At 47.1% G+C, this 25775-nt stretch overlaps 1 protein-coding gene across 1 annotated transcript; it reads right to left on the bottom strand.

Moving 5' to 3' along the window:
• Positions 1–15058: 15058 nt before the first annotated feature.
• Positions 15059–24354, bottom strand: SAP30L (SAP30 like). The gene is made up of 4 exons (XM_059917565.1): positions 23618–24354; positions 19160–19282; positions 16844–16942; positions 15059–15306 (listed from the first exon to the last, which is right to left on the bottom strand). The coding sequence occupies exons 1-4, from the start codon at positions 23813–23815 to the stop codon at positions 15178–15180; spliced, it is 549 nt and encodes a 182-aa protein (XP_059773548.1). The 5' UTR covers positions 23816–24354; the 3' UTR covers positions 15059–15177.
• Between the last annotated feature and the right edge of the window lie 1421 nt (positions 24355–25775).

Raw genomic sequence — 25775 nt, 5'->3', positions numbered from 1 at the left:
AAAGGACCTCCAAAGTGTTATAATTACAGAACTGGTTAAATAAATCCATCAGAGGGTTACTACTCAGCCCCTAGAAAAAATGTGGTAATTGATATGGAGAGTGTTCCTGATACAAGTGAGGGATAACAAAACTCTCTCAGCTTACTAAAGCAGGCAGTGACCTGCTTCATGTAAAAATAAATACATAAATATCATTCATGGAGAAAAAGTGGAAGAATATACATCAAAACATTTACACCTCTACCTCTGAGTTGTGGGAATAAGGATAATTTTGACTTTTCCTCCTACTTAGACATATATATATATATATATATACTACAATCAATAAGTATTACTTTTGCAATAAAAACTTAAGCTGAAATTTCCTTCTAATTTCTCCTGTGGCCAGTGTAGTTTCAGTACACAGTTTATTCAACATGCATTAATTGAGTGCCCACCTTGTGCTCGGCACTGTGGGTATAAATAATGAATAAGAAATAATCCTAATAATTACTATCAATTAACATACAATAGTAAATATTTGTCTTGAAGGGTTTATTATTCCTTCCACACAGTAAATGTAGTCTTTTTCTCACATTTAAAACCTATAATACATGAAATAATAACAACAGTTATATTTTATTAAGGAAATTATTTAAGCCCTTAGCATGTATTATTTCATTCAAGCCTCACAAGGATTGTACGAGGTTAAACTCAAGCAGCTGAGGCTCAGAGAGGTGAAGAACTTTGTTCAAGGTCATACATAGGAGGTAAAAGGCAGCCTGGGCTTGGATGAAAGGGCAGTTCTGGCTGCCTCCAGAGACTTGGCTTTTCCCCACATCTTGGAGCACCTCCAAGTTGTGTGTGTGTGTGTGTGTGTGTGTGTGCGTGTGTTTACAAATACAGCCTCTCTTAGTCTGATCTTCTTTGGTCCCTAAAGTAAGTAGAGAAAGGCAGAAGGGGGTTTGTGAAGGGATCTGGGATTCTAACTCCAGCGTTCCCCTGGAACCCTCTTCCTCTGTCCTGGATCGGAGTGGATCCCATCTATAAAATGAGGAAGGGGTGGGCTCCTTGACCTCTAGGTTCTTTCCTAACTGTAAAACTGATTCTAGGAATATACTTTCTGCTGGTGAAAAATTCAGCACTTTATTCTTTGCACCAGCCTGTGATGTTTGTATAGTGCATTCACCTTTCCTTGGTACTTTCACTTCTTTGAGCACATTTTTCTCCTTATAAACTAGAAGGGAGAAGGGCAGGAATTATGCTCCCCATGGATGGAAGGAGAAGACCCAGAGAGGGAAATGACCAGCTCAGGGTCACACAGCAGTCAAAGACTGAGTTGTCATTAGCTGGCAGTCAGCAGACTCCAGGCCCAGGGCTCTACTGGAAATGGCTCTGGATCCTTCTCTTCAGGCAACCAGCAGTGAAGCTTGTGGTCTTACTAAATCTTCATAAAAGAAACGAAACTAAGAAATCAGCCAGTCTCATTTTTAAATGAAAAGTGACTGCTAAGAAAAAAATATGCAGGCTCTAAAGTATCTGAAACCAGCCTCCTGATTTAAATCTAATTTGTTTGAAAAAAAATTTTTTTTCAGCCAAGAGAGTTTTTACAGCTGAGCTCTCCCAAACCCATAAAAAACAAGATTTATATGGGACTTCCCTGGTGGCGCAGTGGTTGGGAATCCGCCTGGCAATGCAAGGGACATGGGTTCAATTCCTGGTCTGGGAAGATCCCACATGCTGCGGGGCAACTAAGCCCATGCGCCACAACTACTGAGCCTGTGCTCTAGAGCCCGTGAGCCACAACTACTGAGCCTGCGTGCCACAACTACTGAGCCCACGCACCTAGAGCCTGTGCTCCGCAACAAGAGAAGCCACTGCAATGAGAAGTCCACGCACCGCAACAAAGAGTAGCCCCCGCTCGCCTCAACTAGAGAAAGCCCGTGCACAGCAATGAAGACCCAACGCGGACATAAATAAATAAATAAATTTATATTTGAAAAAAAAAGGTTTATATGGGAAAATGTGAAAGACTCTTAATAATACACAGCGTCTAATGTAAGCAGACATAGACACTATATAAAAGCTCCTACAAATGTTATTAAAACAAACAGAAACGCACATTTATCCCCACAGAATGGACAACGGAAGGCATTGGACTTTTGAGGAGTTCCAGAAGTCTATGTTCCCTGAATTGTTCAAAGCGTCCCATCACACTGGGACCTCAAAAATCCTTACCTATCATCCAAACATTTCCCTCATTTTACAGAAGGGGAAACTGCAGCCCACCGAGGGGAGGGACTTGCCCAAGGTCACACGGGGAGTTGTACTCTTCTTTCCCTCTTGTCTACTTAACCCCTCTCCTTGCAGTGCAGGGCATAGAACCTGACAGTGGCCAGGAGATCCTGCACAAGTTACTGAACAATTCTGAGCCTCAGTTTCCTCATTTACAAAATGGCTGAGATCATTGCCCCAACTTCCTGGGGCCTGTGAGGGTCGAATGAGATAAGGCATGCAGAGCACTTAACATGGTGTCCAAGGCAGAGCTATTTTTATTATTTTATTTAATCCTTGCAATAGCCTTGTGAGGCACTGAGGATTTATTTTGGTTTGCTTGTTTGTTTGTTTTGGAAAGATCAGCACAGAGGTTGCAGTGACCTGCCCACAGGCACATAGCCAGTGAGTGGATCCCTGGTTCAAAGCTCTTATATCCCACATCATTAAGACAAACCCAGGGGCAGGCAGGCTGAGGCAGCTGAGTTTCTGAAACCGTCCAAGGCAGCACTAAGTAGCATAGTGCTCTTAATATACGAATATAGTAGTATATTTCTCTTAATGCAAGCCACCAATGGGAGCCATGTATGTAATTATGATTTTTCTAGTAGCCACATTAAAAGAATAAAGGGAAACAGGTGAATTTATTATTAAATTTAATATATCGCATATTAAATTTAATATATATTTAATATTAAACTTATTATTAAATTTTTATATATTTATTTAACTCAATATGCCTAAAATATAATCTCAACATGTAGTCAAAATAAAAATTATTATTGAGGTATTTTACATTTTTTTTCATACTGAGTGAAATTGGGGTGTGTTTTATACGTCTTAAAGCACATCTCAGCTTGGACCATATTTTAAGCATGCAAAAGCCAGCACATATGGCTGGTGGCTGCCATTTGGACAGTGCAGGTCTAACGGATCATGTAGCAGGAATATTAAATATGGAGCTTTAGTTAATCATATCAATAAGTAGCTACCATTTACTGAGCACTTCCTGTGTACCCAACAGCAGTGCTCAACCTATATGGACACATCTACTCATCCCAACAACCACAGAGGGTACGTGTGTAATTTATTCATGGTCACATGACTAATACGTGGCAGGCAGACCCAGACCTGGCTGTCTCCCAAACCTGCAGTTTTAGCCGCTGAGTCCCATGATTTCCAGGGACATCAGCAGGGCTGTAGGTGGGGCAGTGAGATGTGGAGTGTCCTCTGGAGTGTCCCGCCCAGTGGTGGAACCTTGGGTTCCAGATCCAAGTCTCCCATGAGTCAGGTGACCTCAGACCAATTATCCTCTTGGGCCCCAGTTTTCTAACCTCTAAGATGGGCTAACAATACCTTTCCTCACCCCACTGAACTCTTGTCGGGCAAAAAGGGGAAAATCTCTTTTGACAGTGTTTTGAAACAGAGAATATAGCATAAGAGACGGGGTGAATGTCAACAAGGAGGTTGGGACTGGCCCGCAGGCCTGTACTCACAGCGAGATGAGCTTGTTAGATGGGCTGTATGGCACTGGACAGGTTTCTTAACCTCTCTGAGCGTTTTTCTGTAAAAAGGAAAGCAGAATAGCTTGCAGAGACATTGTGAAGATTCAATCATGATTAAATAATAAGTGGGAAGCTCATAGGCTGGCCCAGAGTAGGAAGTGGTAAACATGAGCTATTATCACTGCTGCTGTTGTAGCAGTTGGGGTTGGACTCCAGGGCCTGGTTAGGAAGCAACGGGGAATGGCAGGGAAGCTGAGCCAGCTCTGGCTCAGCGTAGTATTCTGGCAGTCCCAGGTGGGGTGTGGGAGGTGTTTGGGGGAGTGTGAGAACAGTTAGTGTGGTGGAAAAAGCACTCGGCCCACCGGTCAAGAGAAGGCGGTTCAGCCTGCTCTGTGACTTTGGGCACTTCCTGGCTCCCACTGGACCTTGTTGTCATCTGTAAAATGAGGGGTTGGGACCAGAGATCTAAGTCCCTTTCTGCTTTGACTGTCCAGATTTTTCCAGTGGTATGAATCAAGGCATTCACCAAACACAGCAGCTTGTGACGGGGACAGAAAATAGCCCTGAGCCTTCCTTCCTAGGTGGCCTGGGGTTGGCACTGACTAAGGGGAGGGCGCCACCTGGTGGTCATTCTCCCTCCTCTGAGTTCAATGTAGAGAATCAGCCAAGATTCTCTCCCCTATGCAGTGACCCCAGAGTTCCAGGGCACACTTTTTCTAGCTTCCGTTGGCAGTTGACGGGAGCAGAGAGGGGACCCAGAAAGTTCACAGAGCCAGGAGTCCTGGGCATGAGGCTAACTCCCGAGGGACATTAGGGGTTTGCAATCCAAGATCCCCTGAATGTGCCTTGGGGCAGGGGTCTGTGTTTCCCTACTATGTAAAGTCTAAAATGCATCATATATGTATGTATTTTTTTTCCTTTCTTTTTCTTTGGATAGGAGCTACTGAACAAAACATAATCTTCTCTTGGTAACTCAGAATCCTTCTGTCACTATTGCTTTGGGCTAATGGAATGCAGAGGGCTGTTTCCCCCTAAATACCCGAGACTGCTGAGATCCTGAGTTTTTCTAACTGCTTTTACTACTCTTCCATCTCCCCCACACTGCCAATATTCTACTTCCTTCTGTGGTAGAGGGTGCATGATGCAATGGAGGGGTCAGACTGACATGGGTTCAAATTCTGGCTCATTATAAGGCCCTAGGTAAGCTATTTTAACTTTTCTGAGCCTCAGTTACCCCATCTGAAAACTAGGGATGATAACAGCTTCTCTGCAGGTTTGTGTGAGGATTACAACCGTGCACATAAGTATTCTAGCCCAGTGTCCAGCACCTAGTAGGTGTTTAACAAATAAAAGCTACCATTGCTGCAGGTATGTCATCCTGACCACTTTTCATGTTCAGCTTTGGAAATATTCCTAGATAGAAACATGAATAGTATGCATTTGAAGATGACATTAGCAACCACAAAGAAAACATCCTTATCATTGAAAATGTCAGGGCCTCCTTGGACTGTTTAAACTGGCTCAGTCAAGTTCAACTTCACCTAGCTGAGCTAAACCCCAGTAAGGCTGAGGTCTCTCAGTCCTCATTCTTTGGGCGGCACTGAGCTTCATCAGATGATTTCACTCCAGGTGGTTGCTTGTTGACATGGCTGGGTCTGACCCCTGCTCCTCGGACTGCACTGCTCCTTGGGGCTCGGCCACTCTTGCACATCCCCTGTCTCCTGAGCAGGTTGCTCAGAGGGGTCTGGCTGGGCACAGGTGTCCTCCCTCTGCTCACTTAGCAGAGTCCAACCTTGCTGGTGGCCATGCAGGAAGTCTCATTAGCTGCCCCAGCTTAATTAAGCTCATTACATTTGCTAAGCCTCACTGGCTTCTCCAAGACGGCAGAGCTCATTATGCTTGGCTCCTTCATCAGAACTCAGGGGCTCCAAGGCTTCCTCATGGACCCTAGGATTTCAGCAGTGGAAGGACTGCCTTCCACCCCTGTCTGGGTATGAACTCCTCTGAAATTCCCAGCTCCTGGAGGGCAGAGTCCATTTCCAGATTCCCCCAGGTACCTGGCTCACGGCAGACACTCAAACATCTTCTTGACCACATTCTGTTGTTTGGTTTGGTTTTTAATGATAGCAGATTTGGTGACTCCAAAGTACGAACTCCTCACTCCGGCATGTGGGGCTTTCTGCTCTGGACTGGACTTCCCCTCACCCTTGTCTCCTGTCAAACCTTCCATTTCCCTCAAGGGCCTGCTTAGGAGCCTCTTCTTCCAGGAAGCTCCCTTGATTTTCAGAAAGCCCTTTCCTTCCTGACCATTTCCCCCTTACTCTGAATAATATGGATACAGACATAGTATGGCTATACATGGAGTTAGTAGATAGATGTTTTGATATACCTACAGATACACCCATAGTCACAGATTCAGGAATGTGTGTGTATATACACATGTATGTATACATATACATATATATATACACACACACACACATATATATACACACATACAGCGTGTACAGTCGTCCCTCTGTATCCACAGGGGAATTGTTCCAGGATCCCTACAGATACCAAAATCCATGGATGCTCAGGTCCCTTATATAAAATGGCATGGTACAGTTGGCCCTTTGTATCCTCGATTTGGAACTTGTGGATATGGAGGGCCAAGGGTATACATACGATATATAAATATGCATATCCACACGCATACATATATCCATATAATATGCATATGTATATATACATATCTGGTATTTCTAAACTGATAGGAACATCCTTTTATGTCATTAAATATTTTACAATTTTGACATAAGTATAATACTTTTAAAACCAGTCACCTATTATTTGACATATTTGACAGTTCTTCACTGGTCTAAACAATGCTCCCATGAGATGCTAGCTTATCCAATCAGTAGGCAGCAGGACACAGTGGACTCTGGGGTCAGATAGAGCTGTGTTTGACTCCTCCCCACCCACCACTCTCTGGTGACCTTGGAAAAGCCATTTCACCCTTCTAAACTTCTGTTTCCTTATCTATCAAATAGAGAGAATAATAGCACTTCTAGTAAAGTGCTTATTGTTGGACCTGTCACATAGTAAGTGCTCAGTGAAAAAACTGCACCAGTCTGGGAGGCAGAAGAGGAGGATTTGCTTTCCCCGCTGACCAGTGACTTTGTACATTCCTATTTTGTAGTGTGTGACAAAAACCCATGGAAGTAACAGGTGATAGCCCTTTATAACGGTTAAGTGCTTCCTTAACTTAAGACTATTATCGTTGTTGTTTTTACTTCGCTTACTGTTTTCTACAGGTTTTAGAAATATGTAACAAACTATGCAAGTGGAGAGTAAATGCTTTGAGAGTACTTTAAAAAAACTGCTTTGCTATTTTACAGTTTTGGTGAAAATGATTCATGCTCATTATAAACAATTTAGACAACACCAAGAAAGCACAAAGAAGAAAGTAACATTCCAAATCCCACCAACCAGGACGGACCATGGTTGGCATGTTGGTTGTGGCCTTCTTTTCCTTGCTACCCCTGTGGTGCCCAGGGCGAACCGGGGCAGGCTTCCGCTCTTTCATAAATGGCTGTTGACCTCAACCAGATTGACTCGTTAACAGAGGCATGCTCCAGTTCTGTCCCTCTCGGCCAACCTCTGACAGTTTCATTAACCCCATTAAATCATGCAGGTGCCTTTACACCTCCTGGGCTTGTTAATCTCTGTTCAGCTCTGGTAAGTTAAAACCTGGCTGGAAAGTTGGATGTACCTTGTTAACCTCCATTAAACGTTATTAAACTTCTTAACTAGAGTCTTAGTGACTTCGAGGAATCCCTCATTGAAGTTTAGTGAATCCAGTTGATCAGGGCAAGGGGAACTGTTGCGGCTGCACTGCTTCAAAGTGCGGTGCTCCTGAGTTCTTTGATGGTGGAGTTGACAAGTGTCCCTAGGGTCGGATGACCGCTGGACTCGCTCCCAGGAGTGCCTCCAGCTCCCACTGTTACTTGGGCGGTTCCTCAACCTCTCCGAGCGTGCTTTTGCACCTCCATAAACCTGAGTTAATAACAGCTCCTGCTTGATATGATGATGGATCAATGTATGTAAAACTAGTGACAGGTTGTCTGGCACGCACACTGCCCTTGATGGCTGTTACTATATCGGGAAGTGGAAGATCCTTACAAACTAAAAAACTGTTAAGTAAATGGAAGATTCAATTCCACACATTTGTTGTTTCCTCCTATATGCCAGGCACTGTGGTGGGAACTGTGGATTATTTTCATTCTGCTTTTTTTTTTTCCAGATGGAAGATCATCTATTACAATGATCCATCTTAAAAGTGTCTTTGTGGCTGTGCATGTCACTGTATTTGCTCAGGCTCTGACCTTTCTGAGCTGCTTGAGGTTGAACGTAGCTCCTTTCCCTTCCTGGGCCTAAGGCAGTTGGACTCAGTGCCATCTAAACCTAGATGTGCAAATTCCCCAGGAGAATTTACCCTGGGCCGCCCTTGTGGAGATTCTCATTAAGTAGGTCTTACTGGGGATTTCTAACCAGTATTCCTGATCAGGTTGAAGCCGCTGGATTGGGAAACCTCTGGACCAGTTTAGTACTTCTCAACTGTAATGAGCTTAAGTCTTATTTGGGGAAATTTTAAAAATTCATATTCCTGGAATTCAGCCCCTGAGCTTTGCATACTGAGAATCTGGGATGGGGCCCAGGAATTGGCATTGTAACAGAGTTCATAGGGGATTCTGATGGGGGAGGGAGGTGGCAAGTGCTATCTTTCAAAGAGGCTGGACCTCAGCGGATCTGATATTCAATATTTTCAAGGTCTATTTTGAAAAAAGGATGTCCGGTTCCTAGTGGAACTTCTGTCCTAATGGTACAGTAAGATATGGGTTCCTCCTTCCATCACAACCAATATCTGTGGATCCTCAAAGGAGGTCGACTCCAGCAGGAGCCGGCCAGTTTGGGGGAAGCTTGGCAACGAAGCACCTCTCCTAGGTTCGGTGTGTGAGGGGCTCGAGGCAGCCCTCATCAGTTACATATGAAAGAAAGGGCAGGGCAGCAGACAGAGGAGTGAAAGGAACTACTTACGCTCTACCTCAGATCAAGAGGCAACATGGTATGAAGACTAGACCTTCCTTTGCTTTCTAGAGGAAGATGACTCAGACATCCTGCGGCAACAAACCGTCACTGACCCTGTGGGCTCCCAGTGACAGCCAAGACTCCCCACTGTCCTCGCCCCCTAAAATGCCTCCTGAAAAGTCAACCTCCACATTATTTGCATGGGAGCGGAATGGGAGAGGGTGAGGGTACTGAGGGGAAGAACCGTACTTTGTAAATTTCTGTTTAAAATTTCAGAGCTAGCATGCAGTACTACTAGTCAGCTAATATGAACAGAAATATTTACTGCATTTTCCCCCTTTCATGCTGCTGAGGACAGAGATGTGGTAAAGTGACACTAGTGACAAATCTGAAATGAAAGACCTGTGTCTGAGGCTTGGCTGGCCAAGGGGCTTCATCCCAGAGGCCTCCGGGGCCTCCACCAATCAGCTCAGTCAGATAGCCCAGCGTGAGCAGGCGACTTGCTGGGGCCTCTGACTTAGTAGCTGGCTGGCGGGCGAGGCAGGGCAGAGATTCTGCAGGTCTAACAAGCGTTCAGATGGTGGACCAACTTTAAATACCAAGGCTCTACTGTAGGTGAAGAAATGCCGGTTCATACATTGCTAAATATAAGTTTTTGAGACAGTTAAACACTGAGATATTTATATAAAGGTCTGTATTTCCAGTTCCTCTTGAGAACTCGTGAGAACTGGCCACGCAGGGCTGGCATTCCCACGTGGCAACAACAGGGTGGAGCTCAGCAGTGGCTGCCCTTAGAAGGGACCTGGATTTTCCAGTTCACAGCTCCCCCGCCCCCCCGGCCCCCAACAGGCATTTTAATTTGCAACCATCCATCCAGTTTACTTAGAACTTTTATAGGTGGATAACTGAAGACCAGAGTGAAGCTCTGGGGCCAGGGTACCTGCTATGCTACGAAGCACTCAGGCTCGACTCGGGCCATCCAACCACAGCCAATCTCTTTGCACAGGAGTGAGTGGGAGGGCAGGGTCACACTTCTGTGACCTGAACTCACATGGTGCGCACTGGGAGTGGAAGGGCGAGTGGAGGAAAGATTGCTGTCGCCAGCCACTGTCCTACACAGCCAGGGGCCGAATGTGCAAGTGAAAGCATCTGAGCTCCATGTGGACATTCAAAGGGAACAACAGAGTGTGTCTCTTGTTTCTCATTCAGATCGTTTATTAAGAGCGAAAGTCGGGCCATCCCATCTGTGTGATACTGCAACATGAAAAGTCACATACATACTAAGGAGACCTCACAGAATTGAGAGCCTTTCAACAGTACAGAGCCATAGATTACAAAATTAAAATACAAATGATCCCCCCAGTTTGGCAGGAAACATGTACAATATGAGGAAGCCTGGAATGGAAGGGCACTTGCTTTTCGATAAGGCAGTTACAAAATGGAAAAAAAACCCAAACCAACCCGCACCCCCAAAACATTCTGACGGGAATAACAGATAATAGACATGTGAAAACAGGGATCCTGTACAAGCCTCTGTCATTGGCAAAGATGTGTTCATTAAGTGAAAGCCACTGAAGGGTTTGTGTTTGAAGATGCAAGCTAGATGAAATGACTGATTGTAGACATTCCTACTCTAAGAAAAGGTCCCACCTTGCCCCCGGCTGGATTCCACCTTAAAAAATGGGATCAACTTTACCCTTCCTAACCATGAACTTGAAAACAGTCTGTAGTAAAGTGAAAGGAATACAAAGGCATCCCTAAAGCACCATGCTTCCCAGGGCATGATCTTGAGCTCACCTGTCCTTCAGTTCAACTGCCTGTCTCGCTAACAGGGATGGGGGCTGCAAACGGCAGGGCCACAGAGCTGTGTCTGTTCAAGTCAGGGTCACCTGAGTGACCCACCTGAAAGGCAAGTGTATTTAGTGAGAATTTAGAGTCTAGGACACCACCACATTTCCCGCCAGGACTTTGGAACCTTGGTCTTAAATTATAGGCTCCTTCTGTTCTCCCCTCCCATTCATTTTGCAAAACTCAACTGACTGCCTTCCCAGCCCTGTCTCACAACCTTGAGTTCTACAGGTTGGTTCCCTGAGAGCCAGGCTGGCCTTGGGAACCTCTGCTCATTGGCAAGTTCTCAAGGTTCTGAGGGCAGCTCACTGCAGACTGGGTTACAGCTATGCTGCAAGTTGGAAACTGAACGAGCGCCAGAAGCGTCAGGAGGACAGAAGGCTGGTCCAGATGATGCCACAGCACTCGGGCAAGTCTTTTCAAATCTCAGTTTCCCCATCTCTAAAAATCAATGACTGGGCAATGACAACCTCAAAGGACTTCCCAGCTTGAAAATATGGCACTTCTCTGACACTGAGACATGTGGTTCTCCCAAGTTTCTAAGCTTTGTTTTCTCCATAAAAACAATGTGTGACGTACCTGCAGGAATCTTAAGGTACAAGCCCTCAGGGGCCCTATAACCTTTCAACTTCAGACAGAGCAATGACCGTATTTTAAAATCTTCTAGCTAAAACTTTTCCTAAGTGATATGAGCATCAGTGTTTGTGAGGCAAGCACAAAACTAAGGCCTCCTCTGTCTTAAGGTATTTTTTTTAGCAGCCTGATAGTACTCCCTCCTACCCTGACCTCCTCCATCAGCTTTAGCAAGATCAAGGGAGTATAATGATGTTATACCTCATCCCAGCAGGATGACGTTGGGGTTTCCTCAACATCTCCAATAAGGAACTAATACTCGGGGGGGGGGGGGGAAGGACAGCCAGGACACCAAAGTGTCTATATGCTAGCTGCTCCTTCCCCAGAGACAAACACTATGCCCTGGGACAGTGCAGCAATTAGGTCCTTGGCCAACTAACTTGGCCCCCATTAGGCAGAGACTAAGATGGAAATTCCAGAGAACATAGAAAAGCCAGAGGTTTACAATGATAGAACAGCCTTCCACAGGAGGTAGTGAGTTCTCTGTCCTCAGAGGTGTTTAAGCCCAGACTGCTCAAATCTTGGTGGGACGGTTGTAGGCAGAATGCCAGCACCTATGGGGAGACTGGACTGGATGACTTAAAGTTCCTTTCCCAACTTCTGGATCTTGTCACGGTAATGACTGAGAGCCTTCAGATGATTTCTGTGCAGCAACGACTCTGGGATCCATGGTCGGGCCCCTGAGTAACTTCCCTCTCCTACTTTCTCCTTTCTACCAGTCAGGTGCCCTCCAGGATATTAAACAAAAAAGTTCCCACAAAATAAACACCTGAAATGCCAAGGTTAGACGCAACATTCCAGCTGCAAACAATTATTAATATCTGCTCTCTGGAAGACTAGCTGTGACTATTTAGCTATAATAGGAACATCTAACAACTTGGCGGCTGTATCACATAAATGAAATTCCTCTTCCTTTTACACCAGCGGTCTTGAATCCTTTGGTTGCAATCTTTCAAGGGATTCAGCTATGATTTTTTTCACATGATGTTGCCAACCTAAGGGTTTGTTCGTTGAAATAAGAAGTTTGTCCGTTTGTTTTTTAAAAACCTTAAAATGAAGCAACACAAATGGCAAGATGTTGACAATTCCATGTGACACCCTTCAGGGCACATGAAAGAATCACAGCAGGTTGGAAACTGAGGCAGGAGCTGTGCTCTTTAAGACAGTGCCATTTCTGGATTGCACATTCCAGTTTTGCCCAGAAGCACCAAGAGGAGAGAAGGCAATGTTGCAACATTACAGGTGGAGGGACACACGAGTCCTTGATAGGTGGTATAAAAAGCAGGCAGCCACGATGAGGGCTGCTTTCCCCAAGCCCCACTGCTCCCCGAAGCCAGATCCGGTTGCTTTGGAGGGTCGGCCAACCTCTGACAGACAGAAGTCTCCTGCCCCAGATCAAGCCATGGGAGACTGCAGAAGAGGCTAAGGCAAGTGGCTTAGTGGTCTGATGAAAGAATAGATTTCTGCACACAAGGAAAATATAAGTTCAGAGAGCTCTGTCTTCTCTCTCACCTGACATGCTTTCAACGGTTGAAAAGACACCCATAACCTCCACTTTCCAAAGGACCTCTCCTTAGAGGAAAGACGGCTTGGGACTCTGAGCGCGCACAGCATCTGGCTGAGAGGGAAAAGTTTCCCCAGGCTTCACGTGGGAATGAAAGCACTCTTACAGACACATTTGAACAGACGGAGCCTAACACCACAGCTTCTTGTATAGAAGCGTACTGCTGTCTCTCAACTGGGAACACAGATCTGCTATTGAAAAAACAGTGACAAGACCTACACATCCACAATTCTGGTTCAAACATCAGAAAGATACACTTTTTTTCTCAATAAGATGTGGACATTTCCAGAGAGCAGGTTACCAATGCCTTAACCCCACCTGTCCCCAAACTCCAGCCTGATGAAAAAACACTCCCCTTGACAAAGGGGGTTTGGTGTTTGACGCCTTCAAAGCCTTTCTGACTCAGCTTCTCAGGAAAAAACCTACATAAGCCACATACTTTAGAGCCTTCTTGATGCTCACACATCAACAGCCTTCAGCTGTGAGTAGCGAGACACTCTCTAAATACCTATTGCATCTGCACAACTAAAAACACGCAGAGAGCACCCTGACGTGCCATCCACGGTCAGGTGTATGAAAATAAGATCCCCTCATAGTCTAGAGTATGCTCTATGTACATTCATTTATACATATTTTAAAAGGCTGCAATCTGCTAGACATGCATCGTGAACACTGGTGAAACCTTGCCTGCAGCGAACACACGTCGTTTTATTTAGTGAGAGTGGTGGCCCTGTCCCCGTCCACGGAATGCATGCTCCACGGAACTGAGACCTTTGGCCACTCCACCACACTGCTTGGGGGCCGGGGGGTGGGGCTGTTCCGACTTCTCTGCGTGGATGCTCAGATTAAGCCGTCTGTGCGTCACTAAAATGCTCCGCCAGGCCAGGCTGTCCACTGCTGCTTTTATTTTTTAAGGCTTAAGAAAGAACTCAGAATGCAAACTGAGTAAGAAAGTGATACCTTTGACCACAATATATGTCAAGATGGTCAGAAATTAGAATTCAAGTCCTTTCTTCTCTTTTCTTCCCACTCCCTGTCCACATCCTCTGCCCCCCAACACACTGACTAGAAAATTTTGCAAAAGCATACTTTTGGATATAAAGCTTTGTTTTCAAAGGATACTTTGGCTCTGATATAATTAGATAGAGGAATCTGAGTTTTTGAACATAAAAAAAGATCAGGTAATTATTAATACTTAAAAAACTTTAGCAATCGTCCCCCCTAAAAGAGAGGCAAATTGCTCACAAAAATGAACATCGGATGGCACTGACCTGTGTTGTTCAAACCCATGATTTGTTGCTGACCCCCAAGGAGGTCAAAGCTGGTCAGACTTTCTATCCCAGAGCTGGACTTTGGAGCAGGAACCACATGGTCCTTGGCAGCTTTCTTGTGGTTGTGAATTAAGGATTAGTACTTCTGAGAACATGAGCCCCAAACCACTAAATATCTTCATTTGTCAAAGCATTTCTGGCGCAGGAGAATGGCTGAAGTCACAATACATAACTTGACCCTGAAGCATGAGGCATGGAGGGGTGAACAAAGAGCCACGGCTCCCGGGAGGGGCTCTGCCTCAGTGTTTCTGGAACCTCCACAGACACAGCGTGGCACATGAGATTGCCCTGAAGTTCTCCTCTGACCTGAAATATCCTGTTGGTGCATCAGGATTTCCTCACACCCCGGAAGTTAAGTGGTGAGTGACAGAAACGGCAGAGGTCTCAATACCTAGAGGTGGGAAGCACAAGGCTGGCACTGTTAGTGACAGCTGGATTAACCAGCAAATCCTGACTGAGTGCCTACTGTGTGCAAAGCACAGGGCTGGCGAGGGACCGTGTCAAACAGATTTGCTGATAAGCGACAAAGCCTGCAACAAAGAGGGGCGGCTATGTCCCCAGCAGACGGGTCTGCTCATGTACCTCCCCGGAGAGCCATACCTCGCTGCTGGTCCAGGGCTACACCACACATGTGGCAGCGTGGAATTACAAGGTGACTACCAAAATACCTGTCATCCCACATTTCCAGTAGAACTGACTTAATGCTTTGCTGAATGTGGCAATACATTGTTTTTCTTTCATTCTTTTTCCGATCTTGTTTTTTTTTAGTCCAGTAGTTGCCTTAAAAGAAAGTCTGTGTATAAACATGCTGAATCATGAGAATATAATCCTCCTGACCGAAAAGATTTACAGTATTCAACATTCAAACTTTTTTATTTACAATAAAATTTAACAGTCTTTATGGGCTTAAAGGTAGCAGATATCACCTGTGCATTAAGCATTATACTTCCTTTCTTGAAGACGTGCTTCATCATCACTCAAGCTGCTTGCCGCCCTCTGATTTCTGGTCCAGTCTACTCTTGTTACTCTTCACCATGTAGATGAAGTAAGCGAGCGTCTCCTTTTCATTCACGGGTATGTTCCTGAAGTGTCGGCTGACAGTCTACATGGGGAGGAAAAACAGAGCCCATTAAACCACGTGAACCATCAGGGCCACAAATTCTAAGCTGTGCAAAAGAGGGAACAGCAAGTTGCTCCCAGAGCTATGGAAAGGGTTATGATTACTGCAGAACTTCCTGCAGTGCTACAGAATACAGAATGCCCTTTTTTCCCAGGTTTAGGTGATTTGGTTTCCAGGCTCCCAAAAGCAACACTTTATTCCACAACACTCCTAAGGTGCAGTTCTGTTTCAGTGGCAGCCAACTGTCCATCATGGCGTAGTCTCAAGGTCATCCTCATGGAGCAAGAGACTGGGACTGCAATGGCTGACCAGCTGCTACCATAACCTCTCAGGCCCAGGAACTGGGCAGAAAAGTGTCCTTTTAAAATTGTGTCAAATAAGTAGCCAATTGAACAGATATAAGTGTCTCACCCAAAAAACCATCTAAATAGTACATAACTGCCTCTTGAAAGACATGAGATTTGAAGAAAAATTCATCATTTACTATGTTTTCCCGATACTTTATTTCCAAGTCCTGAGAATGCAGGTCTCCTCTTGCCCCGTATCATCCCACCCCTCCCACCAGGGGTGGACACTAGCAAGTGGGTAATGTTATCTTGAAGTAGGAAAGGCTTGTGTGCTTCTATGGTTTATCTGGAAGCTGGTGAAGGAGAGGTTTAAGGAAAAATGATGGATTGGCAAGAAAGCTCTAAAGGGAAGACCCAAAACCAACAGGGATGTGACCCCATAAGGAAATCTCTGGATGGACCGAGGGAGCTGGGACAGATAAAAAGGGAGTCAGAGAACGAAAACTACAGAGCGGTTGTCTCTGAACAGTAGTACTGCATTTTTCATCATTTCCCAAGTTTTCTACAATAGACAGAAAAACACATTTAGAAAAGAAGGATGAGAGGGTACCCACACAAATGCCAACAGGACAGAAGTATCAAGGCAGGCTGTCAGTATATTAAAATGATGGCCAGTGGAGCACCCGCATCCCCATCCCATGCCCGGAACTGTGTTAGGGACTCAGGGCAGGAGAAAACGTTCTTAGGCTCCATTCATTATAATAAATACTTCCATTACCAACATCAGAGTAGAAGAAATCAAGGAAAAAAACCAAAGAAAGAAAAATAGCTCCTACAGAACATGAGTAAAGGTTTGGGGATGATTAATCAGACACACCTCATGTGCAGAATGGAACATATCTAGAAAGAATCTTGCAAAACAAGATTCAAGCAAATGAACAAACAAAAGAACACTCAGGACTTAGAATCAGGAGTCTTGAGATTCCAAGCTACCAACTTGCTGTATGATTTTAAGCAAGTCCTTTCTTTTCTCTGTGCCCTGCTTTCTTTTATGGAAATCAGGCCTTTCTAGGTCTAAAGCTGGGGGATTCTAAATTGTGCAAAAGAGGGAAGAGGAAGTTGCTTCCAGAGGTATGGAAGGGATTATGTATAGACACACACGGAGAATCAAGGTCACCATCAGAAGCACAATGCTGGCTCTCCCTCTTTAGAGCGCAATTTTGTCTACCTACTTCTGCTAACTGGGCCTTATTGAAGCCTGGTCTGGTCTGCAATTTGTAGTGCCGTTTATAACGTCGGAGAGTGTTCACCTGCAGCTGGAACAGATCAACCTAGAGAGAAGAGGAGAAACACATTATCCATCACCTGACCAGCCACGACTCACCGAGAGCCCACTGTGTGCCTAGCACTACACTAGATAGGGGTGGGGATGGAGAGACTACAAAGAAGTCTTAGAAATGGTCCGCCAAGGACTAATAACTGGCTGGAAGGACAGAAACAACAGTGGAGGCAGAGTCCTGGCGGGGGAGAGGTGGTCCCAGAAGGCTGATGGAGGTTGTGAAGCTTCCGCTAAGGAGAGGCAGGGTTTAGAGAGACAGTGAGGACCAGAACTAGAGGAGGGAATGAGAGAGAAGGCCATGGGCTCGGAAAGCCATGAGAGGACATATGGGCTGGGGGTCAGAGGCTCTCATGATGGGTTTAAAAGGTGAGACTGGGTGGTAGCGTGTCTTGAGAAGCAGAGGAGAGAACCTAGGTGGGAGGGCGCTGTTCCAGGAAGATGGATCTGTGGTGGTTTGTGGAAAGACTGACTGGGGGGTGGAGGGACAGCAGAGGGAGATGCTGCAGCAATGGTCCAGAAATGAGATAGTGAAGTTGAGCTCTGCAGGGGTGCTGATGCTAGAGGGGGTAGCAGGCATGGAGAGCAAAGGTAAAAGCAGACAGACATCCTGGAGGAAGACAGGCCAGAGCTCGGCACAGAGTAGATAGAGGGGCATGACAGAGGACAGTGGGAAGTACTGGTATTCTCAAATAGTTCTCCCCTAGGCTCAGCCTTCGGGTATTAGGATCCTTAACAGCCTTCCAGAGAAAGCTCAAAGCTACTGTAGCAAATGTACAAATCAGCAGGTTAGGGTCAGGGTCTCTGCAGATGACTGGGTAACAGAGGGGAAAGGACCCTCCCTTTTTTTTCTAACAAAGGCAGAGAGGAAAGCTGCACAGTCATGAAATATTGAAGGCCCAGAAAGTTGGGCTGCCTTTACCTGCCTCTAAAAGAGATGTTCTTGCTTCAGGCAGGTGGAGAGCACTTAAAAACAAAATGAATGATCAATATGAGGGACCAAAGTCCTTCATTCTTTTCAAACATTCCTCAAACCGTTTTTTTTTTTTTTTTGGTGAAAAGCATTTAGAAAGTGAATACATCCATTTCTTCATAAAATAATAATAAAAATGCTAAAAGCATTAGAAAGATACTGTAAACCAATGCTAGAAAAGGGGACACAGGAAGGGGCAGAGGGAAAGGGCCATATTTTCAAAGGTTTCCTCCACATCTGCAGACAAAGGCCCGCCTACTCTTTCTATTCCTACACAGTCATTTTCACTCTGAGTGCTAACAGGCGGTTGCCTTATGAAATATTCATGCATCAAATATTCAGTGTACATTATAAATGGTTCTTCTTTTGCTGAGTCTTAAGTGAAAACAATTTAGATAGAAAGAAAATTCGATATTCCTCCCCGTAGCCTTGCTTAATAGACATTGGCACCTTGAAGGAAAGGCAGGCTTCTGGTTTGAGAAGCCTAGGGCTCATCATCTAGTGCGACGGTTCTCAGCAGGGGATGATCCTGCCCCCCAGAGGACACCTGCAGTGTCTAGAGACACTGGGTCGGGGGCGGGGGGTGCCTGGCACCTAGTGGGTAGAAGCCAGGTATGCTGCTGAACATGCTACGATGCACAGGACAGCCCCACCACAAAGAATTATCTGCCCCAAACGTCAACAGTGCCAGGGTTGAGAAACCCTGGGCCAGTGTAACTGACCTTGGAATAGATCTTTGGGAACAAGCCTGGACCAGGAATCAGAGAGTGACAGAAAACCAGAGCTGGTGTGACCTGACAACTTACACCTTCATTTTGCAGACCAGAAAACAGAGGGGAAATTACTTCCCCCAATCCATATACACTCAGTCTCTAACTTTAAGGGCAAAAACAAAGTTTTTAAAAACTTGACACTGTGGTTGTATTTAAGTATTTCTCAGGGGTTTTTTGAAGAAAGTCAGCACAGCCTACTGGAGAGGGCACCGGACTGGGGCCCCCAAACTGTGTGTGTGACCCTGAGTGTCTGTGCCTGTCTGTAAAATTGTGGGACAGTCAGACCAGTTGATTTCTAAGCTTTCAGCTCTCAGATTCCATATTACTATGATTCTATGATTCACTTTTCAAATACACCACAGCAACACAGAGGAGACCAAAATTACTTCTTAGACCAGGCCAGAGGTAAGGATCAGGTTAGAATCCATTCTCCCAGCTTTCTTAAGGTAAAGTTTTGGACCTTTACCTCAGGAATGTCAGTGTCATGCTCAGGAGAATCTCCACCATCGTCACTTGTCTTCCTCTTCCTTTTATTTCGTACACTCTGGATGAAATTTTTGTGGAAATCGCAAATATACAGGTGTCTTACCTGTTGGGAAGCAAATTAAAGTCAGAGTTACCAATTCCATGGAAACAGCAACAGGTATCTGTCAAATTATGGGGCTTTTCTCCCTTGCGAAGCATTGGAGAGACCAAAGGAAGAACAAGATGCAAGCCATCATTTCCACAAGTTTCCTACTGAATTGCACAATGAGAACCCCTCAAAGAGAACGCTAATATCACACCAGGCAGTGCGTTATAAACCAAGTCTCCCCTGAATGATAAATATAACAAATGGTATGGATACAGCAAGGGCAAGGCCCTGTGGCTGAGCTAGCTAGAGTGGAGGTCCCTGACCAGAAGGGAGGATTTGCAGGTAGTCAGGAAGCATTCCAGATGGGAAAAGCCACGACTTAGGTTTCAAATGAGGCCGATGGAAGGCGTGAGTGAAGAGGCCCTGAGGAGACCATGTCACTTAGATGGAGGTGACTGCCTGTGTAGGAGCATCAGGAGAAATTCGGGGGTCAGGGGCATGACAACAGCTTAGACTTTCCTTCAAACAAGACAGGGTCCCCCAAGGTTTTTGAAGCAGGGAGAGACGTGACATTTTCAGACCTGTAGGAGTTAGGAACTTATACCTCACTGGAATGCACGGTCCCCAGGAGCAGGAAAGAAGGCACTGTGGTAATGGTAGACAGGACATCCTATTTTTACATTGACAACACTTACTACTGTACGATGACAACCCTCTGAAAAACTGTTTCTGTGTATGTATTTATAATTCTTGCATCACCACACATCCAATCCACAAAGAGAAGTGGAAAGAGGTGCAGAAATTCTCACAAGGTGGAATCACATAAAAGAAGCTGGGGGACTTCCCTGGTAGCGCAGTGGTTAAGAATCCGCCTGCCAACACAGGAGACACGGGTTTGATCCCTGGTCCGGGAAGATCCCACATGCCACGGAGCAACTAAGCCCGTGCGCCACAACTACTGAGCCTATGTGAAGCAACTACTGAGCCCACACGCTCTAGGGCCCCCGTGCCGCAACTACTGAGCCTGCGTGCTGCAACAACTGAAGCCCGCGCACCTAGAGCCCACGCTCCGCGACAAGAGAAGCCACCATAATGAGAAGTCCGCGCACGGCAACAGAGTAGTCCCTGCTCACTGCAACTAGAGAAAGCCCGCGCGCAGCAACGAAGATCCAACGCAGCCCAAAATATATAAATAAATAAATAAGAAACTTTTTTAAAAAAAGAAGCTGGATACAACTGCTGCTTTTCTAATGCAGACTGGAGGCTTATTATAATAGTAAGTGAAGGCGGCAACAGCAGCTAGGATGTGAAGAACGTGTTCTTATTAAGAATATAACTAGCAGGGTTGAATGGAGGATGACTGTGTAAATGACTTGGGGTTGTTAACACTGAACCAGATGTTGCGCAAATGTTCTTGAGAGACTTCTGAATTTGAGTTTATTCCTCAAATGCTTAAAGATAAAAGTAAACTGATAGGAAACCAGCGTAATTAATTCAGGCCTCTTCACGGAGAAAATAATGAAAACTGTTTTTTATTCAGATGAATTAGCACTTTCATGTGGTTGGATTAGTGAGTCATGAGTAGTTTTAAGTTTACACTGTGAGGGTGTCTTGCAGACAGCAGGTAATCAATAAATCCTGCTGCATCGACACAGCCATCCCCTTGCATCTAAAAGCAGCTTAGGCCAGTAAAAGCCACATTTACATACGGCAACAAATTGGAATAGCTTTGCCAGATTCAACTCTGTCAAAGGACCTGTGGACACAGCACCTGTCACTGTCTCAAAGACTCTCATCTAGCTGATGTATAGACTACTGGATGTGCTTTTATGAGGGAAGAAAGCACACTCACAGCATACCCTACATCCCTCACAGGAAGCTGGCCCTCATGTTAGCTAGTTTCACATGTAAAGTCTGAGAGACTAAGCTGTTCCTCAAATTCATAGTGACAGACTTGGAAAAAGAACAGGCAGAAGACGTGATTCCTAAAGCTGTGGCTGGGAGATTTCAGGTCAGGACACTAGAATAATGGAATCCTAGATGGAAGACAACTCAGCAATCACCAGTGTAACCCCACTGGCTCCCATCTCATTTTCTAGAGCGATAACCTGAAGCCACCTAGAGTGGAGAAATGACCTGGCCAAGGTCATCCAGACCTTCTAACCCCTGGCACACGTCCTTTCCTTCTGCAATGTTTTCCTTACTCTATTCTCCACTTCTACTTTTCTCCAGAAAAAAGCAGATATATGTCAATTGGAGGGATGTTTGAAAGCATGTTATATCTTAATAAATCACAGAACACTGCCAATGTCTACATGAAAGAAGTTAAACTGCCTGAGTAGGATTTAAGGTGCTATTATTTAAAAAGGTTCTCTGCTAGACCCTTTTACAAGATAAACAGTCATTATTCCTCCTTAACCGTTTTCAAGTACATATTGGTTTTCAGAAATTTCAGAGCCCAGTGGCCTTTAGGGAGTTGGGGGTGGAGAAAGGAGGGTGGTAGAAAAGGCTCTAGTGTTTTTTTTCCTGTTTCACTTTCTGCAACAGCTAAAAATTCTTGTAACACAGCAGTTACTTAGAACTGAATTCCTGCCCAAGCCTGTGAGAATGAAATAGAATCCCTTTCAGAAGTAATGACTCCACAACACCACCTTCAAACAAACTGTGAGTGATTCTGCCTTGAAATCCTACTCCTTCAGAAGCATTACCTTTTGGGAACTCTAGTACCAGGCTCAGGCTGCCTCTCTTCTAGACAGCGTGTGTCAAACAGTCAACAGAGCCCAACACAGGTTTTCCAGTGGGGTCACCGGGAAAATGGGGCCCCAGTTGCGGCAGCACAACTGTTCAGATGGTGGGTTTAAAAGAACTGGGAATTTCTTTTTTTGTAGTACTGTAAAATATTATTATAAGCTGCTCAAGTAAAGGCCCCCAACAACCTAAACAGAAGGTGGGCAGTGTTTCCATGAGGATGAATTCATTACTGTCTTAGAATTAAGCATTTCACTTCCATACATGTCCTAATCCAGGCCACGATAGTGTCTAGCCAGTTGTTTCCTTAGATGAATTCCTTTCATTCATTTATTCATTCATTGATAGAGATTTGTACTAAGAAAGCCATCAACTCACCCTCAACCACTTAAAAGTAGCATCTTTCCATTCAAGAGTTGCAAATATAATTGTTAACTTAAAAAAAAAGGGGGTGAGAGTGAAGAGCGTAGAAGGAAGGGCAGGGAAGATTTTTTTTTACTTATTAAAGACTTAATCAAGGCTTATGCATGGGGCTTGGAAGTAAATCAGACAACGGATTCAAGAAATTAACCAGCCTCTTAGGTGCTGTGTGACTTTGGCACCCTCACTTCCTATCTCTAGGCCTCATTTGCAGTTGTAAAATCAGAAATAGAAAAGTGGGTGCCCTTTCAGTTTAACAAGCGATCTCTGATTTCCCCCCAAAGTGGAGAAATTTTGGTCCTAAAAGAGAATGGATGTTAACCACCTAATCTCCTAGCTGGTCTACCTGAATATTAAATAACCCTCTAACTTATTTCCAATTCCTAATCACCAGGCAGCCACTTAAGGCTTGCAGCAACAAATGTCAAACTAAACAGTTCTTAACTGGTTGACAATAGGCACATCTTTAGAATAGTTAACTAGAAGTGGTAAAATCACACAGAAAAAGTTTTCTATTCAAATTTAAATTACCCACCTCCACCCTCCCGGGCATTTGTAAAGAAGTTAACCCTATAAAAATGGATTTTCTTCCTTTCTGTCACTTCGACTGCCAGAGCCACCTCCCGACACCAGATCTTGGTCTTATTTCTGCCACATCCTTGACAATCCCATGTCCCCACAGCTGCCTGCTGAGCAGCGAGCTCGGTGACCCTCTGCAGAAGCTGAGGCCGCCCCAGACAGGGACGTAACTGCCACCTTTCTTTTTCTGAAGGAATAACACGGATCCGAGAAGGAGGGAGAAGTTGGAGAAGAGCTGGGTCCCTTCATCACCTCCTCCCTAATACCTGCTCCTCCGTGGGCCAACCAAATGAACCCACCTCTTCCTGCTCCCATGTCTACGCCAATAAAACGAACTAAAAACTGGTGTCAAATCTTCCCAGGCAGGAAGGGTCCTCGGAGCCCCCGCCGCTAACCTCCCGGATTTGGGCAGAGTCCTAGTTAGAGCCCACCAGCGCCGAGCGGCCTTTGCAAGCCCAACTCCTCAAGTTTGCAGATAAAGGGCGGCGAGGCCCAGGGCGGGGAGGGCCCCCGAGTCCCGCCCGCAGCCTGGGGCAGCGGCCAGAGAGCTGCCCGGCGCGGGGGCCCAGCCGGGGGCGGGGGCGGAGGCGGAGGCGGACTCACGCTCTTGTCGATGTCCAGCTTGAGTTTCTTCTGCGAGATGCTCTTCTGAACCCTCTTGCTGAAGGAGGCGTTGCCGGCGGGCCGGACGCAGCGCTCGCCGTCCTCAATGAGGCAGCAGCTCTGGCCGTAGCCCGGGGCGGCGGCGGGGGCGGCGGGGGGCCCTTCGCGGCTGTCCTCCTCAGTGCTAAAGCCGTTCATCTCCCCGCCCCGGGCCGGCCCCTCTGAGGGAGGGTCCCCCGTAGGCCACTCCGCGGCCGCGCTCCCCGCGGGGCAGGTTGCCGAGGCCCCCGCACTCGAGGGTCCCAGAGTCCGTCTCCAGCCGAGGCGCTGCCCTGCCCCGCGCCCGGGAGGCCCGGCTCCGCTCCGCCGGGCTCCCGCTCCTTCGGTCTCCGGCCCCGCGTCTCCGCCAAGCCCCTTCCTCCCCGCTCGCGGCCCCGGGGTCGACTCCCGCGGCTCGCAGGGCCCCGCCGGGAGTCACCCGGAGGCGCCTTCTGCCGGGGGCCCTTAACCGTTACCCTTCGGCGGGGACGTCTGGGAGGGCGTCCCAGGAAGCAGCCGCTCCCCGAGGACTCCAGGCCCGGGTTGCCAGGGGGTTCCGAGGGCCCCCGCCGGCTCCCGCCTTATTTCGGCTGCCGGGCAAACTCGCCGCCGGGCAGCTCCCCCGGGGTGGCGCGGCCTCCCCGCGCGGGGCCCGGCCTCGAACCCGTGGCGTCCGGGCCCCGCGGCGCGTCCGGCCCGCCCCACCCCTGCAGCCGCTCGGCTGCGCCCCGAGTCCCGCGGCAGCCCCTGGGCCGCCCGGCCGCCGCCCGCCCAACGCTCCGCACCACAACAGTTCGCTCCCCCGCCCTCCGCGGGACAGCGGAAGTCCCGCCTCCGCGCGTCCATTGGCCGCGTTCGCACTCTGGGCGGGGCCGCCGCCGCCGCTGGCGCGTCCCATTGGGCGTCATCGCCGCCAGTCCCCGGCGCCTGGCTACTTCCTGGACTCTGCTGGGATGGGTTCAAAGTAGAGAAAGTGGAAGAGGGAAGAGTTCCCCGGGTGAGGGAGGGGAACCGGGCCGCAGACTCTCCGGGCCCGGGAATGGATGGTTAGCAGGGTCCCGTCTGGACGCAGGCCCCGACTCCGGGTACGGAAGATCACTTTCGGGCGACAGAAGTGCAGACGTGGGCGGGGACGCAGAGGGAGAGATACGCGGAGGGGCATGTGAGGGGGGACCTAAAGGGGATAGAGAAACTGTCATGAGAGGTTCAGACAGGGTGAAACGGAAGGACCAGGGCCAGAGGACCCGCAGACCGGCGGGATAGAAATCGGATAGAAAGACAGTCGTGGCGGGAAAGACAGAGGGACGATCGGGACAGATAACGTGGAAAGACGTGCAGAAGAGGTGATGGGGGTCTGATGGCGGGTCTTGCAAGGTGGTCAGAAGCTTAGGGTGGCGGAGACCCCCCCACTGTGGAGACTGGGACTGGCTTGGTCGGTGCGGAAAGAAAAGGAGAGAGGGAAGGGGACCCAAGGGGCTTGGGTGACCCTTCCGCTGGGAAGAATCGGAAGTCGGGATTAGGTCTGGAGGGTGGTCTAGGTGAACCGCGGGGAAGAGAAGGCGCTGCGCAGGAGATGTAGAAAAGGCTGGGCCAATCTCGGCGTGGAGAAGGGCTTGTCGTACTTTGGGCCCTCCCTGGAGCTCTGTAAACTGTAGCTTCTAATGCTTTAAGCCTCCGGGTTTACCCGCGAGGTGACCGCGCCCTGTAGAGCCCCGGAGCTTGGGATTCGGCGCCCAGGACGTCAAACACACACCCAGGACTGTAGGAATATCCTCTAATTCGGCACGCCTAGTCAGGCCACCTCTCCACTGGGTAGCCTGGGGACAAATGAGGGCCAAAGGCCCGAAGGGACTAGCCCAGGGTCAGGCAGTCATGCAGTCTTTTAGGGCTGGGCAGCATTTTCTCAGGGGGAGGGGCGTGGAGGGGACTGGGAGCGTTAGCTAAGCACGTGTACCTATTTTGGTAGTACTAGGTGGCATTGAAGAGGCTTCTGGTTTGTGTCTTGTTGAAATCGGGAAGCTACCAGTTTTCATGTTTAGAAGCAGATGTCCTATGATCTTCAGTTTTCCTCAGTGGCCTTAAACGTATTTGTACCCACTAGCCTAGTAATTTCACATGT

The sequence above is a fragment of the Balaenoptera ricei genome, chromosome 3 (genome assembly GCF_028023285.1).
Source record: "Balaenoptera ricei isolate mBalRic1 chromosome 3, mBalRic1.hap2, whole genome shotgun sequence".
In the NCBI taxonomy this organism is placed as follows: domain Eukaryota; kingdom Metazoa; phylum Chordata; class Mammalia; order Artiodactyla; family Balaenopteridae; genus Balaenoptera; species Balaenoptera ricei.
Note: the sequence above shows the minus strand (reverse complement) of the source record. Positions and strands in the feature narration are given on the sequence as shown.